Source organism: Clarias gariepinus, chromosome 24, assembly GCF_024256425.1.
Source record: "Clarias gariepinus isolate MV-2021 ecotype Netherlands chromosome 24, CGAR_prim_01v2, whole genome shotgun sequence".
NCBI classification, from domain to species: Eukaryota; Metazoa; Chordata; class Actinopteri; order Siluriformes; family Clariidae; genus Clarias; species Clarias gariepinus.
Genome location: NC_071123.1, coordinates 18,474,840 through 18,494,742, shown reverse-complemented (window position 1 = coordinate 18,494,742; position 19,903 = coordinate 18,474,840). Strand labels below are relative to the sequence as shown.

General features: G+C 41.2%; 1 protein-coding gene across 1 annotated transcript; it reads right to left on the bottom strand.

Moving 5' to 3' along the window:
• Window positions 1-12: 12 nt before the first annotated feature.
• On the bottom strand, window positions 13-14,085 carry slc12a9 (solute carrier family 12 member 9). Its single transcript, XM_053485309.1, has 14 exons — window positions 13,824-14,085; window positions 10,334-10,529; window positions 10,120-10,254; window positions 8,771-8,908; window positions 8,365-8,667; window positions 8,117-8,224; window positions 7,877-7,988; window positions 7,625-7,782; window positions 7,442-7,524; window positions 7,190-7,314; window positions 6,912-7,104; window positions 4,069-4,243; window positions 3,138-3,284; window positions 13-3,039 (listed from the first exon to the last, which is right to left on the bottom strand). Exons 2-14 carry the CDS (start codon window positions 10,524-10,526, stop codon window positions 2,195-2,197), a joined length of 2,715 nt encoding a protein of 904 aa, XP_053341284.1. The 5' UTR covers window positions 10,527-10,529; window positions 13,824-14,085; the 3' UTR covers window positions 13-2,194.
• Window positions 14,086-19,903: the final 5,818 nt, after the last annotated feature.

Here is a 19,903-nt window from a genome sequence, read left to right as displayed (position 1 = left end):
TATATATAATGTATATGTATACATTCATATGTACAATAAATTAAAGCACATGACCACAGTGGCTTGTACATTCATACTGACTCCACCATGTCGAAAAGAGTATATACTGTACACATACACACCCATGATGCTTCTCAGGACAATTACACACATCTGCAATTTTTTATTCACTGCCTTAGTTTAAAGCATGAAAAACAGAGGCGGCGAAATCCATCGACACAAAGCCTCCTGTTGACCGACGGATTAGTCTTTAAAACCAATTCCCCTAAGGCACGCTTACATAGACGCAAAACTAACCCAAAGGTTCACGCATCACGCTCGAGAACGCTCTACATGGATCAAAAACCCGTCTCATCTTCATCACTTACATCGCAACTGCAAACTATTATAACTGAGTGCCAGTTAGTGCAGACATCACACCTTTTGATGTAGAACCATCTTCAAATAAGCATTTACATCTGTACATTTCATAAGTTAGATAAACCGAAGCAAACTGATTATGATCGGGTGTAAATGTCCGTAAACACGCACAAGTCCGTAAACACTACAACTGTCATTGTTATAAGAATCTTAATTTCTGCTCATCCAGGCTTTTAAAGGAATACTCCAGCGCTTTTCATATGGACGTCTCAGTGAATATTACAAACATGAACGTTTCCCCTGCATTTACGAAGAAAAAATAAAATTGTGCTCTGACTTACATGTTTAAAGTGTAAGGGACAGTGTTAGACTTAATAAGCCTTACACAAATGTGTGAACCCACATGGCAATGCTGTTTTAGGAAAAACATTTGGAATGATCTCAGTCACTTGTTCTTTATATTATCCCGCTTATCCTGCACAGGAGCGCATCCCTGGACGGGTTGCCAGTCCATCACAATACACACACATTACTGGATGTTTATAGATAAAAATTGGCCTAATCTGCATGTCTTTGGAATGTAGAAGAACACCAGCCAAGCATGGGGAGAACATGCAAACTCCACGCACACAGACCCGAGGCAGGAATGGAACCTGGACCCTGGAAGTGCTGACCACTACTCCACTGTGCCACCTGCGTTTGTACTGGCATCTTTTTAAAAGTTCATTATTTTCCTAAAACAGCACAAAACATAGTTCCCTTTTGCACCACTGTGATTAGCAAATTATTTATCGCTTACATTATTATAGCAGCTGTTCCCTCACCTCTTCCACCCCTTTAAAGTCAACTTTATCTAGGAGAAGTCATTTCTTTTACCAGTGAAGTCTTTCACGAGTTTTGCACAAACACCACAAAGTCAAGACTCTGTGTCATGTCCTTCACATCCGTTATGATTAGATAATAAATAACATTTACTTGTAAAATTAAACATGAACCGAGCATCCAGATTTTTTCCCTTTTTTTCCATCATTACAATGACGCGTGCAGATACGGAAGATCGAGATTACTCTGAAAAACTCTGGAGTATTCCTTTAAGAAGGTCAAACGACTAGACTTGAGCAGGAATGCGAATAAACAAACTGGTCTCATAACCCTGAGGAGACATGTTTCCGCCGGTGGGATACGTCTCCATCAGCAAGAGGAAACACAGGCCTGTAACAGGCGGCCATGGGAATGTACGAACCAGGCGGTTGTGTACGTGCCTGAATAAAGGTTGTCCCATTAACGTGTTCCTCTTTAACATAGCAACGGTGATTGGTAAACAAAAAAACAATTACAAATCTTTTTTTTTCCTTTCGCGCTGTTTATCCGTGTCTTTATCCGGCTCGAGTAGAGAACAAACACACGTTGACCAGGAACAAAGAAGTCAATAAGACACGCCTGTAGGGTTGAGTAAGCACAAGCTATTGCATGTGTTCAAGTATGTTAAAAGGGAAGGTTTTGCAATTGTACACTTTTTCACGTTACATCACATATAGTCGATCGGTTGAGACACGTTTTGGTGCGTGTGGCTACGCTACAGTATGAGAACGAGCCTTTGGACCCAACTCTGTCTTTGAAATTTTTTGCCAAAGGAGAAAAAAAAAAAAGAAGAAAAAAAAAAAAGAGACAATAATGTAACGATATTATCAGAAACAGACTTTTGTTAGACTCCATTGTGGAAATTAAGAAACAACACAAACTTAAATAACAGATGGATTAAATGTTTGGTCTAAAGTGGATTCCCTTTGTATATGCAAACACATTCAGTCCGGTTCGGTTCGGTCCGGTTCCCTCAGAGCTCAGTGCATGTAACAGGGGTCAGACCATGAATCAGAAGAGTGGGACCAAGTCCTTGAGTGAGGGTGTCCAACTGCGCCAGGTACTGCTGCGACTGGCTGGAATCGGTGGGTGGGCGGGGCAAGTAGAGGAAGCGCACGGCGGCGGAGGTGCTGTGTTCTTTCAGGAGCTTGTTGACTTCGCGCAGGAACGCTTCCGTCACTGCGGGGGGCGCCGTTTCTTCACTTCCTCGCAGCAGCCGCACCGCCGGGTCCCACGGGACGATCTTGATGGTGGCTCGGATCCTCAGCTTCCCCAGCAGCTCTCTGAAGCGCTCCTCCTTGGCCAGCCAGCGCTGGTCTTCGGACTCAGATTCCACGCAGAGGAAGATGCGCAGGCGGGCGCGGCGCCACCCGGCGGCCATGTTTAGAACGCAGGCCATCTGCAGGAGGAAGAGGCTGCAGACGTCGGCGTAGCTTTGGTTCCCGTCGGGGCTTAGCATGTTGGACGGCCACACGTCGATGGTCTCGGTGGCGCGCTCGCCGCTCTTCCCCTTGCTTTCAGGCAACAGCTGGAAGAAGTAGCGGCCCAGGCACACGTTCTTGCCCATCTTTATGGCGTCGGAGACGATGCCGACGTACTCGTCTGGCTGGAGCCAGCGCTGGCTCTCCACCCCGTGACGCACGGGAGGGAAGTGGGCCTGTAGGGACGGGAGGTCCACACCGAAATTGTCGCCCTCGTCTCCGATGAAACCGGCACCGTCCACTGTGCCCTTACAAAAAGTAGGATCCTGAAGGAAATAGTCTTCTGGGTACGAGTTGTCATAGAATCCCAGAACGAGTGTATTCGGCTTCATTCCACCTGTCATGTAGCAGAGTACGTGCAAAACTGATTAATAACACCCTTCACAAAGTGTCTTATTCTGTATAATGAAAAACTTTAAAGCGTAGTTGTCTCACCCAGTCCGGTGATGCGCAGTAGGTGCTGGGTTCCCTGTCTGACTGATGGAGAGAGGGTCAGATCGACAAATGCTTTAACACCGAGCTTATCCACCAGACTCAACCAGAAATTATACTGCTGCTGAACTGGATCTGTTGGTTCGACATCTACCGTGGCGAGAGAACGGGAGAGAGAGAGAGATATATTAGTGAACATGTTGTTCTGCTATTTTAAAACATGCAATGTATTAAGCATATAGGAATGCACTACTAAAGTTCCACACACTTAAAATTACAAGCAAACAAATCTCCAGCACTGTGCATCACCTAAACTGTGAGTGCGCCCTCTTGTGGTCGACAGAAATGTGAACTACAGAGAAACATTATGCAAAATAAGTATTATATTAATCAGTTTGCACATTTTTTTAACCGGTGAAATCCTTAATAGAAATGAATAGATTAACGATTCATATATTTATATACACACCCAATTTGAAAACAGGTGTAGTTAAATTGCTAAGAACTAGCTTGTATTTTGTCACTAGTAAACACATAATTGGCAAACAGAATATTTACAATATTTACAAACAATCAATTTTTTTTGAGTCACAACCTGAGAAAGTTTTATGTTTGTTGTTTTTTAGAATAATAATAATAATAATAATTTAGGGCTATAATATAACAAGACAGAACAGAATACAAAAATCTACTTAAGCAGAACCAGCCTGTTATTATATCCTGCAAGACTCCGCTCTCTAGACGTTTCACGCTGGGTTCTCACAAATGTTAAAAGTTTTATTTAGTGAATTCACCAACCATGTGCAAGTTCTCACACTTTACTGTTACTTAGTCAAGTTTTTCATTAGCATCAGCTGTGCAACATTCAACGGTACCACACCAGTAGCGCACATGCAGTTAGCTCGTCAACCCTGCCCTTTGTTTCTGGACGTACCCAGGTCTCCGATCTGCACGTGACCCAGCACGAACAGCCCTCCTTTCTTTAGCTGGTTGACGAAGCAGATGAGCTGACAGGACGAGCGGGGGTTGGATACCATCAGCAGGACTTGTGGCCGCCAGAATTTCACATGGTCCTTCCTCGAGTCGAGCATCAGCAAATACTTACGAACCTAGGGAAAGATTCGAACACATATATCTAAATCTGTATCCAAAAAAAAAAAAAAAAAAAAATATATATATATATATATATATATATATATATATATATATATATATATATATATATATATATATATTTAATAACTCTAGGAGATTTCAAGGAGAGGACGTCTGAACTACTGTATGTGCAGAATTTTATTAAAAATATACATGAGGAACCTTTACATTAGAAAGCACAATTTGAATAGAAACTGAATACGACAGACAGTACGGTCCTGTCCGGACCGAAGTCTGGAGCCACTCATGATTTTTTTCTTATTAAATTCAATTGTGTAGATTAAATTAAAGAAATTAGGCAGTTAACTCTTCACGTCCAGGTCACCACTTTCGCGCCCTTAAGCAAGACTCACCCTCGCCCTTAACACCAACTGCTTAAATGTAAACAGAGCAACTAAGATTCAGTTCTGGTCCCAAGCCTGGAGAAATTGTGTCTTGTGACAAGAAGGACATCCGACATAAAAAACCTGCGTCAAATCTTGCAGATTAAATGGACCACTCACTCTCACTTACTCATTTTCTATACCGCTTTATCTTGTATTCAGGGTATTCAGGGGGACCTGGAGCCTATCCCAGAAGACTTAGGGCACGAGGCGGGGTAGACCCTGGACAGGGTGCCAATCCATCCATGGGAACACCAATTAATTAAATTCAATTCAATTCAATTCAATTTTATTTGTATAGTACTTTTAACAATTGTCATTGTCCCAAAGCAGCTTTACACAATCAAAAGAATTATTTTAGTTTGTATGGAATTTAAATGTGTATGAATCAGACGGGAATCGAACCCGGACCCGGGAGGTGCAAGACGATAGTGCTAAAACACTAGGCTGAAACATGCTTCAAGATACAAAATGTAAAAACTGGAATTTTGACTGAAATTTTCTACAAGTCTACCTGGACTCCATATTAACATCAACTGTTATGCTGAACTGCCTGCCACCTAACACACAGTATGAATGCAGATCAATTCCTGCTCTCCGTTTTCCCAGATCAGGAGGGTTCTCTGTTGAGTCTGGTTCCTCTCAAGGTTTCTTCCTATTACCATCTCAGGGAGTTTTACTTGCCACTGTCGCCCTCGGCTTGCTCACAAGGGACAAACTGACCATTTCAATTCATACACATTCACATTCCATACAAACTTAAATAATTATTTTCTGATTGTGTAAAGCTGCTTTGCGACAATGACAAATGTTAAATGTGCTATACAAATAAAAATGAATTGAACTAAACTGAAAACTGGTTGTGTATGTTCTGTAACAACCTGAGCAGCAACCTCATTTCCCCTCTCATCTGTTCCAACTACCCACCAGCAGACTAATCACCGGCCTGATCAGGGTCCACGCCTTGGGTTAGATATATTTTTTTGATGCATCAATGATTCATAGATCACTGTGTGGCTTAACAAAAAAAAAAAAAAAACATTTCTCTGAAACTGCTCAAGTACAGGGACTGAACTGAAAAAAAGAAAAAAAAGAAGAAAGTCCCTCAGGAAAATGAAAAACTTTTCCCCTAAGTACAGTGACCGAGAAGTGCAAAATAACAAAACCGAAAACAAAATAAATTTAAAAACTAAATAACAAAATTTAAAAACAAAACCGAAAACAAAATAACAATCAAATACCAAATGAGAAAATACAACAACAATTCAGTCAAACCGGAATAGGTAGGTATAGCTCGCAAATTAAATTCTTATTGCTGATTGCATGAGACATCTGTCACTCAAGACATACAAGACGTAGTATCAAGTGAACTTACTGAAATGAATCCTTAAATGAAAATACATCTAAATGTCCGTGTGGCTGCGGTACTTCATGTATACAGACTACTGTATATTTTGAGTGACAGATGTCTCGTCCAATCAGCGGTAAGATTTAACAAGCCAAAAAAGGTAGGTGTGGTTTGTGAATAACATTCTTACCGCTAACTGGACCAGACATCTGTCACTCAAAATACACAGGAAGTACCGCAGCCACACGGACATTTAGATGTATTCTCATTAAAGGACTCATTTCAGTATTTTAAGATCATATACTTCTCTGGTCAACTTAGTTGGGTTAAATGTGCTTTGAAAAATTTTTCTGACTTTACTTGATAGGACTTCTTGCAGGTCTTGAGTGACCGATGTCTCATCCAATCAGCGATAAGAATTTCATTCGCAAACTATACCTACCCTGTTCCGGTTTGAATGAATTGTCGTTGTGTTTTCTCATTTGTTATATTTTTTGCGGTTTTGTTATTTTTTTGTTTTGCACTTCTCGGCCACCGTACTTAAGACTAGATTAAAAATGAAAAAGTCTGCAAGTGAACATGAAGAAATGAGAGGTGGTACAGTACTGCATGTTCTGTTTTATAGCTACGTCGAGTTTATAACTCATATCTCGTGTACTGATACACAGTGGTTGGGAAATCCCTGGGAAAATCCAGTCATTTTTAAAATAAGTAAACACACACACACACACACACACCACTCTCCACTCTGCATTTTATAATAATTATTAGATTTAATTTTACTTGCACGACAAAACAAAGTTTAATTAGTAAAACTGGGTGTAGATTTTATATGGTGTGTGCATGTGTGTGCGTGTGTGTGCGTGTGTGTGTGTGTGTGTGTGTGTGTACCTGGTGGAAGATGAGCGCCTGGCTGATGTAGCCCCAGCTGCTTGTGGGCGATCGATAGTGCAGGAAGAGCAGCAGCAGCAGTAACACCACGATGCTGGCTGACGAGTACACTGGATCAATGACAAACATCATGACCAGACAGCTGAGCATGCCCAGGAGACACGTGTGCCACGAGAAGAACTGGAACGTCGGCCTGGATGTAAAAAACAGAGCGAGGGAGACGAATGGTGGCGGTCGGTTATTATTCTTGCTTTGTCGGCTATTTTGTTGCACTGTACCTGAAATTAGGAGCGGACGCCCACTCCAGAGCCAGACAGGCCAGATCTACTGCGGCGTAGGACAGCAGGTAGAAGACGGTCACCAACCCTGCGATGGCGTTCAGCTGACCTGCAAACAACGTGCACTGACACACACACACACACACAGGATTACATGAAACATTAGATCTACATGCAGAAGATCTAACGTTATTACTCTTTAGTGCACGCGCAATATAAATCCCACACACACACACACACACACACACACACCTGCACCAGCGCCCAGGTGTAGAGCACAGAGACCCAGGGGTTTCCCGAGCTAGAGGTGATGGCCGCAGGGGCCAGGGGTAACCCTGAGAGACATCACACACATCTCAGTTCACTTCTTTACATAGCTTCATCTTGCATCATTTACAAACACAGACACACACACACGCACGCACACACACGCACCAAAGAGCTTATCGATGGCGAGGGCGTGTAGGATGCGCGACGCTCCGATGAGCGAGCACATGGCCGCGGAGAGCGAGGCGCAGTACACGCCGATGATCACAAACGGAGGCCAGATGTTGATTTGCTGGAAGACGGCGAAGTCGTTAATCAGCAGCGACCTGCGAGAAAGACGGAGAAACGCTTCGGTCGTTATTTATTTATACTGAGAAACGGAGTGGTGGCGCGTGGAGAGGTCAGGAAGACGTCCGTCACCTGTCGCAGGTGGAGCTAACGAGGAAGAAGAAGAGTATGTAGACGGTGAAGGTGTACAGCACGGCCATGATGGTGCCCTTCGGGATGGCCACGCTGGGGTTCTTCAGCTCACCTGCGCACACACACACACACACACAACTCAAAGCTCAAATACATGGTCATGTGAAAGACACTCAGTGTGAGAAAGCAATAAACGGGAAGCAAAAAAAAGGAAGTGTGTGTGTTTGCTCGTTCGTATACCTGACATATTGGCTCCGGCCATGATGCCGGTGCAGCTGGTGAACATGACGGCGAAGACGGTGGAGAACGACATCATCCTGTTTGTACTGAAGTCTGAAGTGTAGCCGGCTACAGACGAAGAAATAGACAGAGGGAACGTTATGAGGGAGATTTATTACAGCGACACTCGGAGCTGATGAGGCGCTTCACACTAACCAACAAAACGAATTAATAAATCGAAAGGGTTTCACGTCCGCGCCGCTACTCACCCCACAGGTTGTTGGCGAGCGTGGTGCTGTTGAAGCCGGTGTAGCTGCCGTTACGGGTCACCGTGTTGTTCGGGCTGAGGGAGTGCGTGAAGTTGAAGGTGCGCGGCCTGACGGCCAGCGGGCTGATCAGTATGGACAGCACGGCCACCGTCACCACTAGCAGGGTGAGGAAGGAGGCCTTGGCGTAGATGTGAGCACCGACCAGACAGATGACCAGGCAGATTAGCAGCAGCACGGAGGCGTAGAGCACCGAGAACCAGTAACCCTGAGGCAGCACATGCAAGCCTTCTGCCACCCCGGCCACTACAGAGAAAAAAAACAGTAAAAAAATAATAATAAATAAATAAATAAACCTGTTTTTAATCTTCTTAAAGATTCCAGTCCAGAGATTAGACCACACGCTTACCTGGATCCCGTCCAAAAACGTTCAGTATGGCCTCCACCAGCCCGAGCACGTAGACGCCGCACGCACACACCTTCGCCAGGTAGAACATGAGCCCGATGCTGCCTCCAAACTCCGGCCCGAGAGAACGGCTGATCATAACTGGAGGTCAGAGGTTAAGAATCAGCACTTCTTCCCCTCGCTGGGGGTTGAGACTAAAACAAAAACCACCTGAAATAAAGAAACTACATAATCACCATGATCCACCTTTAATAACGCTGGTCTACAAACATATTTTGGAAATTATCAACCTTTAAGATAAATTTTTTTACATATTTTAATTAGATGAATTAGAAAATTCAATTAAATTTTATTTGTGTAGCAATTTTAATGATGGTCATTGTCGCAGGAAACGGGTGAGAAGGGCGCCGTTGTCGGTCCACAGATTCGAGGACTTCGTCTGTCGCGCAACAAGGAAAAGAAGGCATGAGAAGCCCTCGAGTCTGTGGTGATGGATTTTCTCTGAAACTGCAAGGCTGATGACTACGAAAAACACTTTGTGAAAAAATTTTGATTGGGTCATATAGCTCACAAACAAGTTGCTGAAAATTCCCTCCTTCCACTCGCCTTTAGACTATTTCCCTTTTAACTTTGGGGCAGTAATTGATGATTTCACCAGAATATCACAGGCATGAAGAGAAGATACCAAGGGTACTGGATACTGAAGTATCTACAGGGACGATCCTACTGCAGTTCACAAGAGAAAAGCCAAAAAGCACTGTTTAGATACTGAACCTTGTCATTTATTCTGATGTTAGAGATTTTATTCTGTAATTATTATTATTATAATTATATTATGTTATTCACCTTACAGTTTATTTTGTAAGCTTAAAAACTGTATAATTTTGAGCTTGTATCTTAATAGTCTGGGAATCTACACAGCAATGGGACCAACCCACCTTCAACCCAATTCTGTATTTTTTTTAATGAACGAAAGCATGTAAAAGCATTTTCATGTTACATGAAAAACCAGTTGAAATTCATGTTATCTGTATTGATAAAAACGTTAATTTATAGTGATCGATGTGGCGCCATTCTCATTGCTATATAATATTTTACAGAAAAGTTATGGAGCATAATCACATACCCCCTCTCATAATTTTTTATTATTTTTACGCAGTTTTGATCAGAAGCTTTATTGTGGAAACTGGAGCCAATTAACACTCAGGACTTAATTTTCCTTAATTAGTGACCCAATTCTGAAATACTTTCATATCCGAGTCTTTCTCCTTGTAGACCAGTGTATTAAAAAATAAATAAATAAACACACACACTTGGACATCTATTCAAATACAAATTTGCCCAAAAGATACAGTAAGCTCCGCCCCCTTGCACGGCTCCGTTAGTAGAGATGGCGCAGATCGACAGGATGGTCAAGGAGATGATGAAATACGCCACAAACAACATGCTCAGTCCTTGGAGGAGCCCGGCGTGTCCGACGACAAAACCTGTAACGTATACACACCTCACGTGAACAACGTCCGAATCACGACACCGTCATGACCGTCCACCCCGACATTCACAGACCTGTGCGCAGGAAGAGGATGATGCTGAACATGGACAGGATGGTTGGCACCATGACACCAAAAAAGGTGTTGAGTTTGCGAGGACTGGATTTGGAAGCGTCGTCCCCGGACGTGGAACCCTTCCTGGAGTCCACGCTGTCCCCCACCACGCTGTACGCTCCATGGGGCAGGAGACGACTTCGCTCCCCCGCCATGATCTGCAAACGGGAAGGTTAAAAGGTTTGCAAAGCGAGCATAACTGTGTGACAAGCATGACAGCTGATGATCTTAATCCAGCTTCTGAAATATCGCACGTGTTCGGTGCGTTGCAAAAACCGCCTGACTTACTGCCTGATTTACATATTGATATAAAACTCAGTCATATAAAAAAAAAATAATAAATGCACTGGATAGAAGACAGCATAAACATTATTAAATTAAACGCAGCAACTCGAACAAAGAAAAAAAAAGAAAGTCATAATTATATTTTGTTTTACAGTTTTAAAGCACGACTTTTATACATTACATTTATAATAATACATTTTAGCTTTTTCTTTTTTACCAAGTGCATCAGCTGGGAAAGGACATATCATGTCTCATCACATGGGCATAAAACAAGGATCACATGACTGAGAAAACCCAAAATACTTTTTTTTTAAAGGATTAGACCAGCATAAACACGATATCCTTGTGACTCTAGCTTTAACAGTATACAAGAGCTTTGTGTGGGAAATCTTCCTCTTTGTGTTTGTGAAACTCAATAGATGTACAGCACAAAACGTGTGTGTGTGTGTGTGTGTGTGTGTGTTCTGACATCATTTCAGACATTTATTAACAAATAAAATAAAATACGATTTAAGTGAGTGATGTCCCATAAAATGCATGTAAAACCGGTGTGCATTATGAACTATTTGTGAGCAACAATGCCACTTTTGCATAATTAAACCTTGGACAACTTTAACTTTTTTTAAAAGTAATTATGAGGCATTTAAAAAAGTAATTATGAGATTTAGATGACTGTCCACCTCCATGGTTTATCCTCCTCACATTTTGACTACTTAAGACTACTTTCACTTCTGTTAATTACACTAAGTGTCAGACGCCAGCTCCGCTAGGCGCGGTTCGTTAAGCCAGATGTTGAAGGATGTGTGTTGGCGGAGCGAAATCATTGGTTAAACAAAGAGACCAATCATAATCTGTTAATGATTAATCTAATTATAAATAGTGTTTGTGGAAAAGCAATATAACACAAGAGCCAGTGCTGGATATAGACTGAGCCCTTGTACCTACAACCACGTCACAGCCGCGCTACAGTATATGCAGCAGTACAGCACTCCCAGTCATGTGATATTACTTTAATAACAAATGTCAACTTAACCATGGGAAACAAAAAAGGAGGCAATAACACAGGAAAAGAAAGATGGGTGAAGGATGAAAAAAAAAAAAATGTTTTGTCTGATGTGTCATTTCAAATGTTTCATGTTTAACTTCACTATTTAAGCTTGTATTGTTTATAGATGACTAATTGACAAGTCACATGCACAATGCCAGGGTCTCTCGTGTTAGACGCGTAATGCCTTCTACAAATACACTTTAAAGTTTTTGTAGAGTTTATAATCCTCTCGTAAAAGCTAGACAGATTAATGTGACATCCATCATGCTGAAAAAAATAAGGAATATTTTCGGAACGAAAATGGTTGTATGGATTTTAAAAGTTTTTTTCGTTTTACGTTATGCATTGTTTTGTTTTTTTGTTTGTTTTACGTAATGGTCTTCAGTACTGCTTAATCTGTGTACAGGGTTACAGGGGCCTGGAACCTATTAGACTGTCAGAGCATCACACAAAACTGGCTGGACAGAATTTAATTATACTCAGCCAGTCCTTCGGTAGTTAAACCCGCACCATAAATGAAATCAAAATGTTGAGTAGAAGGGAAGCTGAGAGGTTGTGTGCCAGATTATAAACTGAAAGTTTTGACATTGTACTACGTGTTTGTCCAAATGTGGGCATGTCTTACATCTTAAATAAGTTTGAATCTGAATTGAATGCAACTTTTGCATCTGCCTGAAGTTTAACCTGCACCATGAGTGAAATCAAAATGTTGAGTAGAAGCCACGTTACAAACTTTAATAATCTGTTTCAAAATAAGCTAAACAAACACCTGCACCAATAGATATTCATTGGAAAAGCTAAACTGAATATTTTTACTGGGATTCGTTCATATTCTCACACACTATGGGCAATTTGGAAACGCCAATTAGTCTAATCTGCAGGTCTCTGTACTTTGGGAGGAAACCGGAGAACCCGGCGGAAACCCACCAAGCACATGCACACACACAAACGCGCGCGCGCGCTCGCTCCGAAGCGGGAAATTAAACCCAGGACCTGGAGGTGCTAACCGCTAAACCACCACGCCGCAAGAAAGAAGTGCAACTAAGAGATAAACAAGCTCACGAAATCTGATTTCTATGTACTAATAAGTTAGACAGAGTTTCTGAGAGACAAAGAGACATGGACTTCAACCTGAAATAATAATAATATAATAATAATAAATCACTGATTACATTAAAAATCACTAGATTTTTTTAGCTTTAAAGCTTTAAACTATTTTATATAGATCTCTCTCATATAAAAAAAGACAGAGAGAGACAAAGAGACAGAAAGAAAGGGAGAGACAGACAAGAGACAGAGAGACAAGAGACAGACAAGAGACAGAGAGACAAGAGACAGACACAGACAGAGAGACAGACAGAGACAGAGAGACAGACAGAGAGAGACAGACAGACAGAGAGAGACAGAGAGAGAGACAGACAGACAGAGACACAGAGAGAGAGAGACAGACAGACAGAGACACAGAGAGAGAGAGACAGACAGACAGAGACACAGAGAGAGAGAGACAGACAGACAGAGACACAGAGAGAGAGAGACAGACAGACAGAGAGAGACAGAGAGAGAGACAGACAGACAGAGACACAGAGAGAGAGAGACAGACAGACAGAGACACAGAGAGAGAGAGACAGACAGACAGAGACACAGAGAGAGAGAGACAGACAGAGACACAGAGAGAGAGAGACAGACAGAGACACAGAGAGAGAGAGACAGACAGAGACACAGAGAGAGAGACAGACAGACAGAGACACAGAGAGAGAGAGAGAGACAGAGACACAGAGACAAGAGACAGACAGAGACAAGAGACAGACAGAGATGTTGAAAACTAACATTAGATGATATTAGCTGTAAAACTAGTTAGTGTGTATGGTAAAATGCTTTACAAACAAACAATAATGTCAGCTAAGTGAGGAGACAAAAGCAGGATGTAAACTCCACGAATGTGAACAAAAACCGTTTGTAACTTCCGCTTGATCTCACAAAACTCTCGAGGAAGCAAAAACACGTAACCGGAGCGGATAGTGAGGAACACTCTGTAACGCCTGGGCATCTTGAACACAGCATGACGCTCGTTATACACACGCTTTAAACTCCGGTTAAACAACGCTTTAACATTATTTACCTGTTCAACTCTTCTCTTCTCCCCAAAACAAGCGGCACCAAACCCGGAAGAAAGAAAAAATATATATATATATATCAACAGGAAGAGCTCTTCGCCGAGGTTTCTTTCATTTCATTTCATCTCACTAGAATAAAATATAAAATAAAACAGTAAACGCCTTTATGTATAGAAGTGAACGTATTGTGCGGTTAGGAGTTTGCCGAGCAGCATCTCCCTGTCCCTGCCTGCCTGCAGCCTGGCTCTGTCCCAATCCGCTAGCTGCTGCGTTAAAAATAAGAAGTACGCCACCTAGGGCACGTGACCGCCCTGACACACCGTAACCATGGAGACGCAGACACCGTTTAACGCATAACGCACGCGACCTGGCGATGGTGCTAAACTGAATCAGAGTTTTTGCTTTTAAATTAGAGTTTCGTTCTAATTAGAGTTTCGTTCTAATTAGTAGTGTGCTAGGATTCCGTTTGGGACGCGGCCGCGTTTTGGGATGGTCACATGACCATGCATGTGACACTCTGAAAAGCGGGGGAAAAAAACAAGGCCAAGTTCAGGATGTTAGATAAACAAATGGTTCATATGAAAAACATTAGACTATGCATTAGTACATTATAAATAAGTAATCATTATGAATAAATAATGATTAACACATTATACATACTAAATGTTTACTTTGTACTGAGATCATAAAGCCTTGAACATATTTTTACACAGAATCTATGCTAGGTACAAACACATTGTTTATTACAACCTATTATGAAATTTATTTCATCTTAACCAACCATACAAACTATACAAACAAGATGGAGTTTACGGGTTGTCGTGAATTTTTTTTTTAACTAATCTGTTTTTTACAATCTACGCTTGAGGAGATTTTAAAATGTATTCAGCTTGTCCTGTAGAATATATATTATCTCAAAGATTTTTGTGTTTACATAAGACATAAAATTCTCTTCTTTTTTTTTATTAAATAAATGACCAATATTAAAAGTTGGATTTTTTTGTATTATTTGTATTATTATTATTATTATTAGTGGTGGTGTTTGCGAAGCAAAGCCTTACTATTTCTATCTCACAGGCTTATTTTCTTCTTATTATTCTTCTTCCGTACGAAAGTTCGGCGCGTAACTAGTCCCGCATCGTTTGTCATAGACCCATGAATGAGGTGTCAAATTGTGCGGGTTATTCATGAATAGGGTGCTATGACTTTCCCATAGACTTAACATTGAGGCCTATATTGGCTATGACATCATAGCTATATCTATGCTGCCACGGCAAGCACAACTCACATTTTCTTCAGGAAATGTGCCTCTCTAGTTATTATCATTATTATCATTATTATTATTATTATTTACAGTGATCCATTACAGCACTAGTATCAATAAATAATTTTTTGCAGTTGTCACCATCTTACAAACTGTTCTCTGTGTGAACTTTAATTTAATTAATAAATGTCATTAAAAGAGACTTTATGTCATTATGTCAGACTTTATTCTTTTTGGCAGCATCTGTCACCATTTGCTTGTGTCTTCCTTTACAACTTGGTATCCAGCATTGTTTCTTTCTCAGACGCTATAATGCATCCTAGTCATGTGAGGAAGTACTACATTCTGGAAAGTATAAGGGGTGTTTAAGTCGACTAATGCTGACATTTCTGGTGAAGAAGGGCATAAAACTTACTGACATTTACAAAAAACTTCTGGATGGCACAGTATGGTGATAAGATTTTTTTATTTATTATTATTAGAAATATTTTGTTTTGTTTTTTTAATTTTCTCCCCAATATTAGCGCGCAGTAAAACACCAGAATGGTGGAATTTTTTTTTTTTTAATTTTCAAGAGTTTTAAAGAGTGGCATGTTACTTGTCACCAATTTGCAGAAAAGATAATCTGTGGGAAATGTCCACACCAACACCACTTGCATATTACATTAACTCAGTTGGGAGTTACAGACACATCCCCCGTACAGTCCTGACCTCGCTCCAAGCCATTTCCACATGTTTGGGCCATTAAATTAGTTCCTGGGAGGCCGGGGTTTCAGTCGTGAATCAGACAGGCAGTCCGATCATGGCTCTGGCATACTCAGAAAGCTTTTTACTGTACCTTGATGTTATCCAAGCACTAGTGAAACAGTTGGATAAGTGCATTAGTGTAGCAGGTGATTATATAGAGAAATGAATGGGAGTTTCTCATAACTGTGTTCTGTTATTCAGTACAATCAATGGTCCGTATCACACGACACAACATGATTTAAGTAAGGGCTTGGTTTTTTTTTTCCTCTTCTATCTTCTGCTTTAGTCTATTTCAAGAACTCTTAAGTGTGACAAAACGTACAGTTGAAAATAATACAACTTCCCCTTTCAGTTCCTGTTTGAGACAGATGCAGTGAGACAAGATCGCTCCACTGCAATCAGTAAATCTTTAATAATATCAGCATTTTAATCAGCATACTTTATGAATTACCGCTCGTCGTTGACAAAAACAAGAGTTATATGATTTTGCTCCACATAAGTACTAAAATGCTCATACGCACCCATAAAAAAAAAAATTCTCGAATGACTTGATGTATTTATATCCCTAAGCAGTATCACCATTTAGGAAATTTTAGGTCTGACTGCATTTTGTATAATTTGTTTAAAAATAACAGGCTTCAGTTGCTGCTCACAGGGAAAAGAAATAATGTTGTGAACAACAAGCTTTTAATGAAACTGGAAACAAAGGCGTCTCAGCTTGCAGAACACTTTTACACTACATGTAGCTTTGTTTCGGAGAGGCTTTGTAGAGAGAAACCTTAGCAGACTTACCTTAGCAGAGATGAAACACCACAAAGACAAGATGATGAAGGGATTTTTCAAGGGATAAAAAAACACCAGGGGCCTCTTGATAATATATTATTGTGATACCCAGGTGCTGATCAGATTTGTATTTCGATTCAGTAAGTATCATGGTTTTAGAAATATCTCAATTCAATATATCTGTGCATATGTATGAGTCCAAAAGTTAAAGAGAATCCTTACTTGTGACGAGACCTGGATTCATCTCTACAAGGCTGAGAGTAAACGGCAGGGTATGGAATGTAAACATCCTCAATCGCTGACCGTGAAAAAGTTCAAAAGTCAACCATCGACTGGAAAATTCTTTAACACTTACAGTTTTCTGGGATTCTCAAGGGGCAAAAGTATTAGAACATTATCAGGAAAAAGTTTAAACGAATAACAGTGCTCGTTACAATGAGATGGTTATTTAAGAGCTGAAGATGATGAGGCACGTCCACTAACTTCTGCCCACACTGTCGACACTCTGCAGAAACTTAGTTTGGAGGTGTTAAAGAATCCTCCCTACAGTCCTGATCTCAGTGCATCAGACTTTTACAGGTTTGGTCCGCTGAAAGCAGGAATACGAGGATAAAAACCCACTTCTGATGAAGAAGTGAAGACAGCGGTGCATTCGTGGCTCTCGGCCCAGCCTAAAACATTTTAAATGAGAGGGTACGAAAGCTTGTTGATAGATGAACAAAGAGTAAACTCAATTCCACAGCCATAGTGTGGATAATTTTTAAAAATTACAATGTGCTTTAAAGTTTTAACGTTTTTTAAAGTTTTCTTTATTAAATTCTTCTGTAACAAAGTTGGTCATGAATCTAGATAGCAAGTGCATACAGAATAGACACAAACTCCTGTTTAGCAAGGAATTGCAAGTTTGGAATTGCAAATTGCAAGACCTCATTCTGTCTAGGGGTTAATGACATGTGTTCAACCTATCTCTGTTGTCAATTCTTACAGACCAAGATGCTTTTACTTACACAGCAGGGGCAGATCTCCCAGAAACCTCATTTACCCTCCAGTACTGTCTCATGTCCTGCACTGGTGGTAGGTGGGCTCTAGAACTGCCAATCTGCTGTAAAGAAAGCAGATTTCATCTCAGCCAAAGCTACCCATTGATCTTTTGATTTTCTGGCACTAACTAAGACCTGAATATCTCCTCCGAACTCAGCTACACCGGCTGCCCTATCCTCTGCCTATGCATTCTCTCACTCTCCACGAGAAACTGGCAGAGGTGGTGGTACGGGTCTGCTGTTGTCTAAGAGATGGTCTATCTCGCCTATCTCCTTGTCTCATCTCAGTTTTTCATCATTTGAATTTCATGCAGTTAAGGTAACCTTTCCAATTAACCTCCACATCCTAGTTATTTCGGGAGGGGCACACAAGGGAGGGAAATTTTCTTGACCTTATTATTTGCCACCCTTCCCCAATCACAGGTATCACTATTATTCCTCTTCATAAATCTAATCATTACCTGGTATCCTTCACCATCACCCTTCCTATTCTGTCTAAAGCTAATCACCCAAAATTCTTTTTTACCGCAGAAGAAATCAGAGCTTGATGCAGATCTTGTCTCTTATCTTGACTCGTCTCTCCAAATTCCCATGTGATCTGACTTCTGCCAAAACTACCTTCTAGAGAAAAGCTGGAATCCTCTGCACATGATCCTGGCAAACTCCACAACATCTTCTCCTCACCACTTACCCACCGATCCTTCCTTCCCCATCCTCTCTGACTGCTGACGACTTTGTCACATTCTACGACTAGTTGCAGCAATCCACCAGTCTTTCACTCCCAACCCAACTCCTACACCAGAACTTTAGGATCTTCCCCTCCCTTCCTTAGCAGAATTATCCAACCTGTCACCTGATGAGATTCAGCAGATCATCTCATTATCCAACCCCACCACCTGTTTATTAGACCCAATCCCTTCAACAATGCTTCAGGCCATCTCACAAGACCTCCTTCCCTTTACCACAACCATCATCAACCATTCCATATCATCTGGTCATGTTCCTGCTGTTTTTAAGAAAGCGAAGGGTTTTTCCATCCTTAAGAAACCCTGCCTGAACCCAACAGAAGTTGAACAACTATCGCTCGGTATCGCTTCTCTCTTTTATTTCCAAAATTCTTGAAAGGACTGTTTATAATCAAATGTCTTTTTACTCCTCACAGAACAACCTTAATGATACCAACCAATTTGGATTCAAAGTTCCACATTCCATGGAGACTGCCCTTCTGTCAGTCACTGAGAAACTCCATGCTGCAAGATCTGCTAAACTGTCATCCGTCCTCATCCTCCTGGACCTGTCAGCTGCATTTGACACAGTGAACCACACAATTCTATTATCTATTCTTACAAGCCTTGGAATCTGTGGAACCGAGCAATGGTTTCCTTATTACCTAGAAGATAGGTCGTATGAGGTGACATGGAGGGGATCCACATCTTCCAGGCTCAGTACTTGGTCCTCTTCTGTTCTCCCTCTATACGCGGTCTCTTGGTAAGGGCATAACATCACATGGATTTTCATACCATTGTTATGCAGATGACACACAACTTATTCTCTCAGGTTTCCACCCGTATCTCAGCATGTGTGGCAGACATCTCATCCTGGATGACAGATCATCAGCTGAAGCTCAATCTAAGTAAAACCGAACTGCTGTTCTTCCCTGGTGACTCATTCGCGAGGCATTGTGATATCCCTGGACAATCAGATCACTTCTTTAGCCCTCGCCCGCAATCTTGGGGTAACCGTGGACAATCATCTGTCATTTTTCCCATAAATCACTAACCTTACTCACTCTTGTTCATGTAGATGATGCTAATGACACTTTAGCCCTGCATTTATGGACTTACTAAATTCCTTTGGGGTTAAACAAAATATAAATAGATCAACTCACCGCTGTAATCATACACTAGATTTAATTATATCTCATGGTATAGATGTCACTAATATAGAGATTTTAACTCAAAGTGATGATATCACAGATCATCACCTCCTGATATATACTCTACCCGTAGAACAGATTAGCTGTGTCTCTCCACGTTATCGATTTGTTAGAAATATGAATCCGACTACTAAAGACAGATTCACAAGTAATCTACCGGATCTGTCCCAAATTCTTATTAGACCCCTAAATGCAGACGATCTAGACGAAGTGACCAGCAGCATGGGTACTATTTTTACCAGTACATTAGACACTGTTGCTCCCATCAGATTAAAAAAAGGCAGAGATAAAACACTTGCTGCTTGGTACAATAGT

Coding starts and splice junctions, on each gene's coding strand:
- slc12a9 (XM_053485309.1), bottom strand. CDS start 10,526: ATGGCGGGGGAGCGAAGTCGTCTCCTGCCCCATGGAGCGTACAGCGTG. Junction 8,225..8,364: donor GCTCGCCAACAACCTGTGGG/GTGAGTAGCGGC, acceptor CTTCGTCTGTAG/CCGGCTACACTTCAGACTTC. Junction 4,244..6,911: donor AGGCGCTCATCTTCCACCAG/GTACACACACAC, acceptor ATCTTTCCCTAG/GTTCGTAAGTATTTGCTGAT.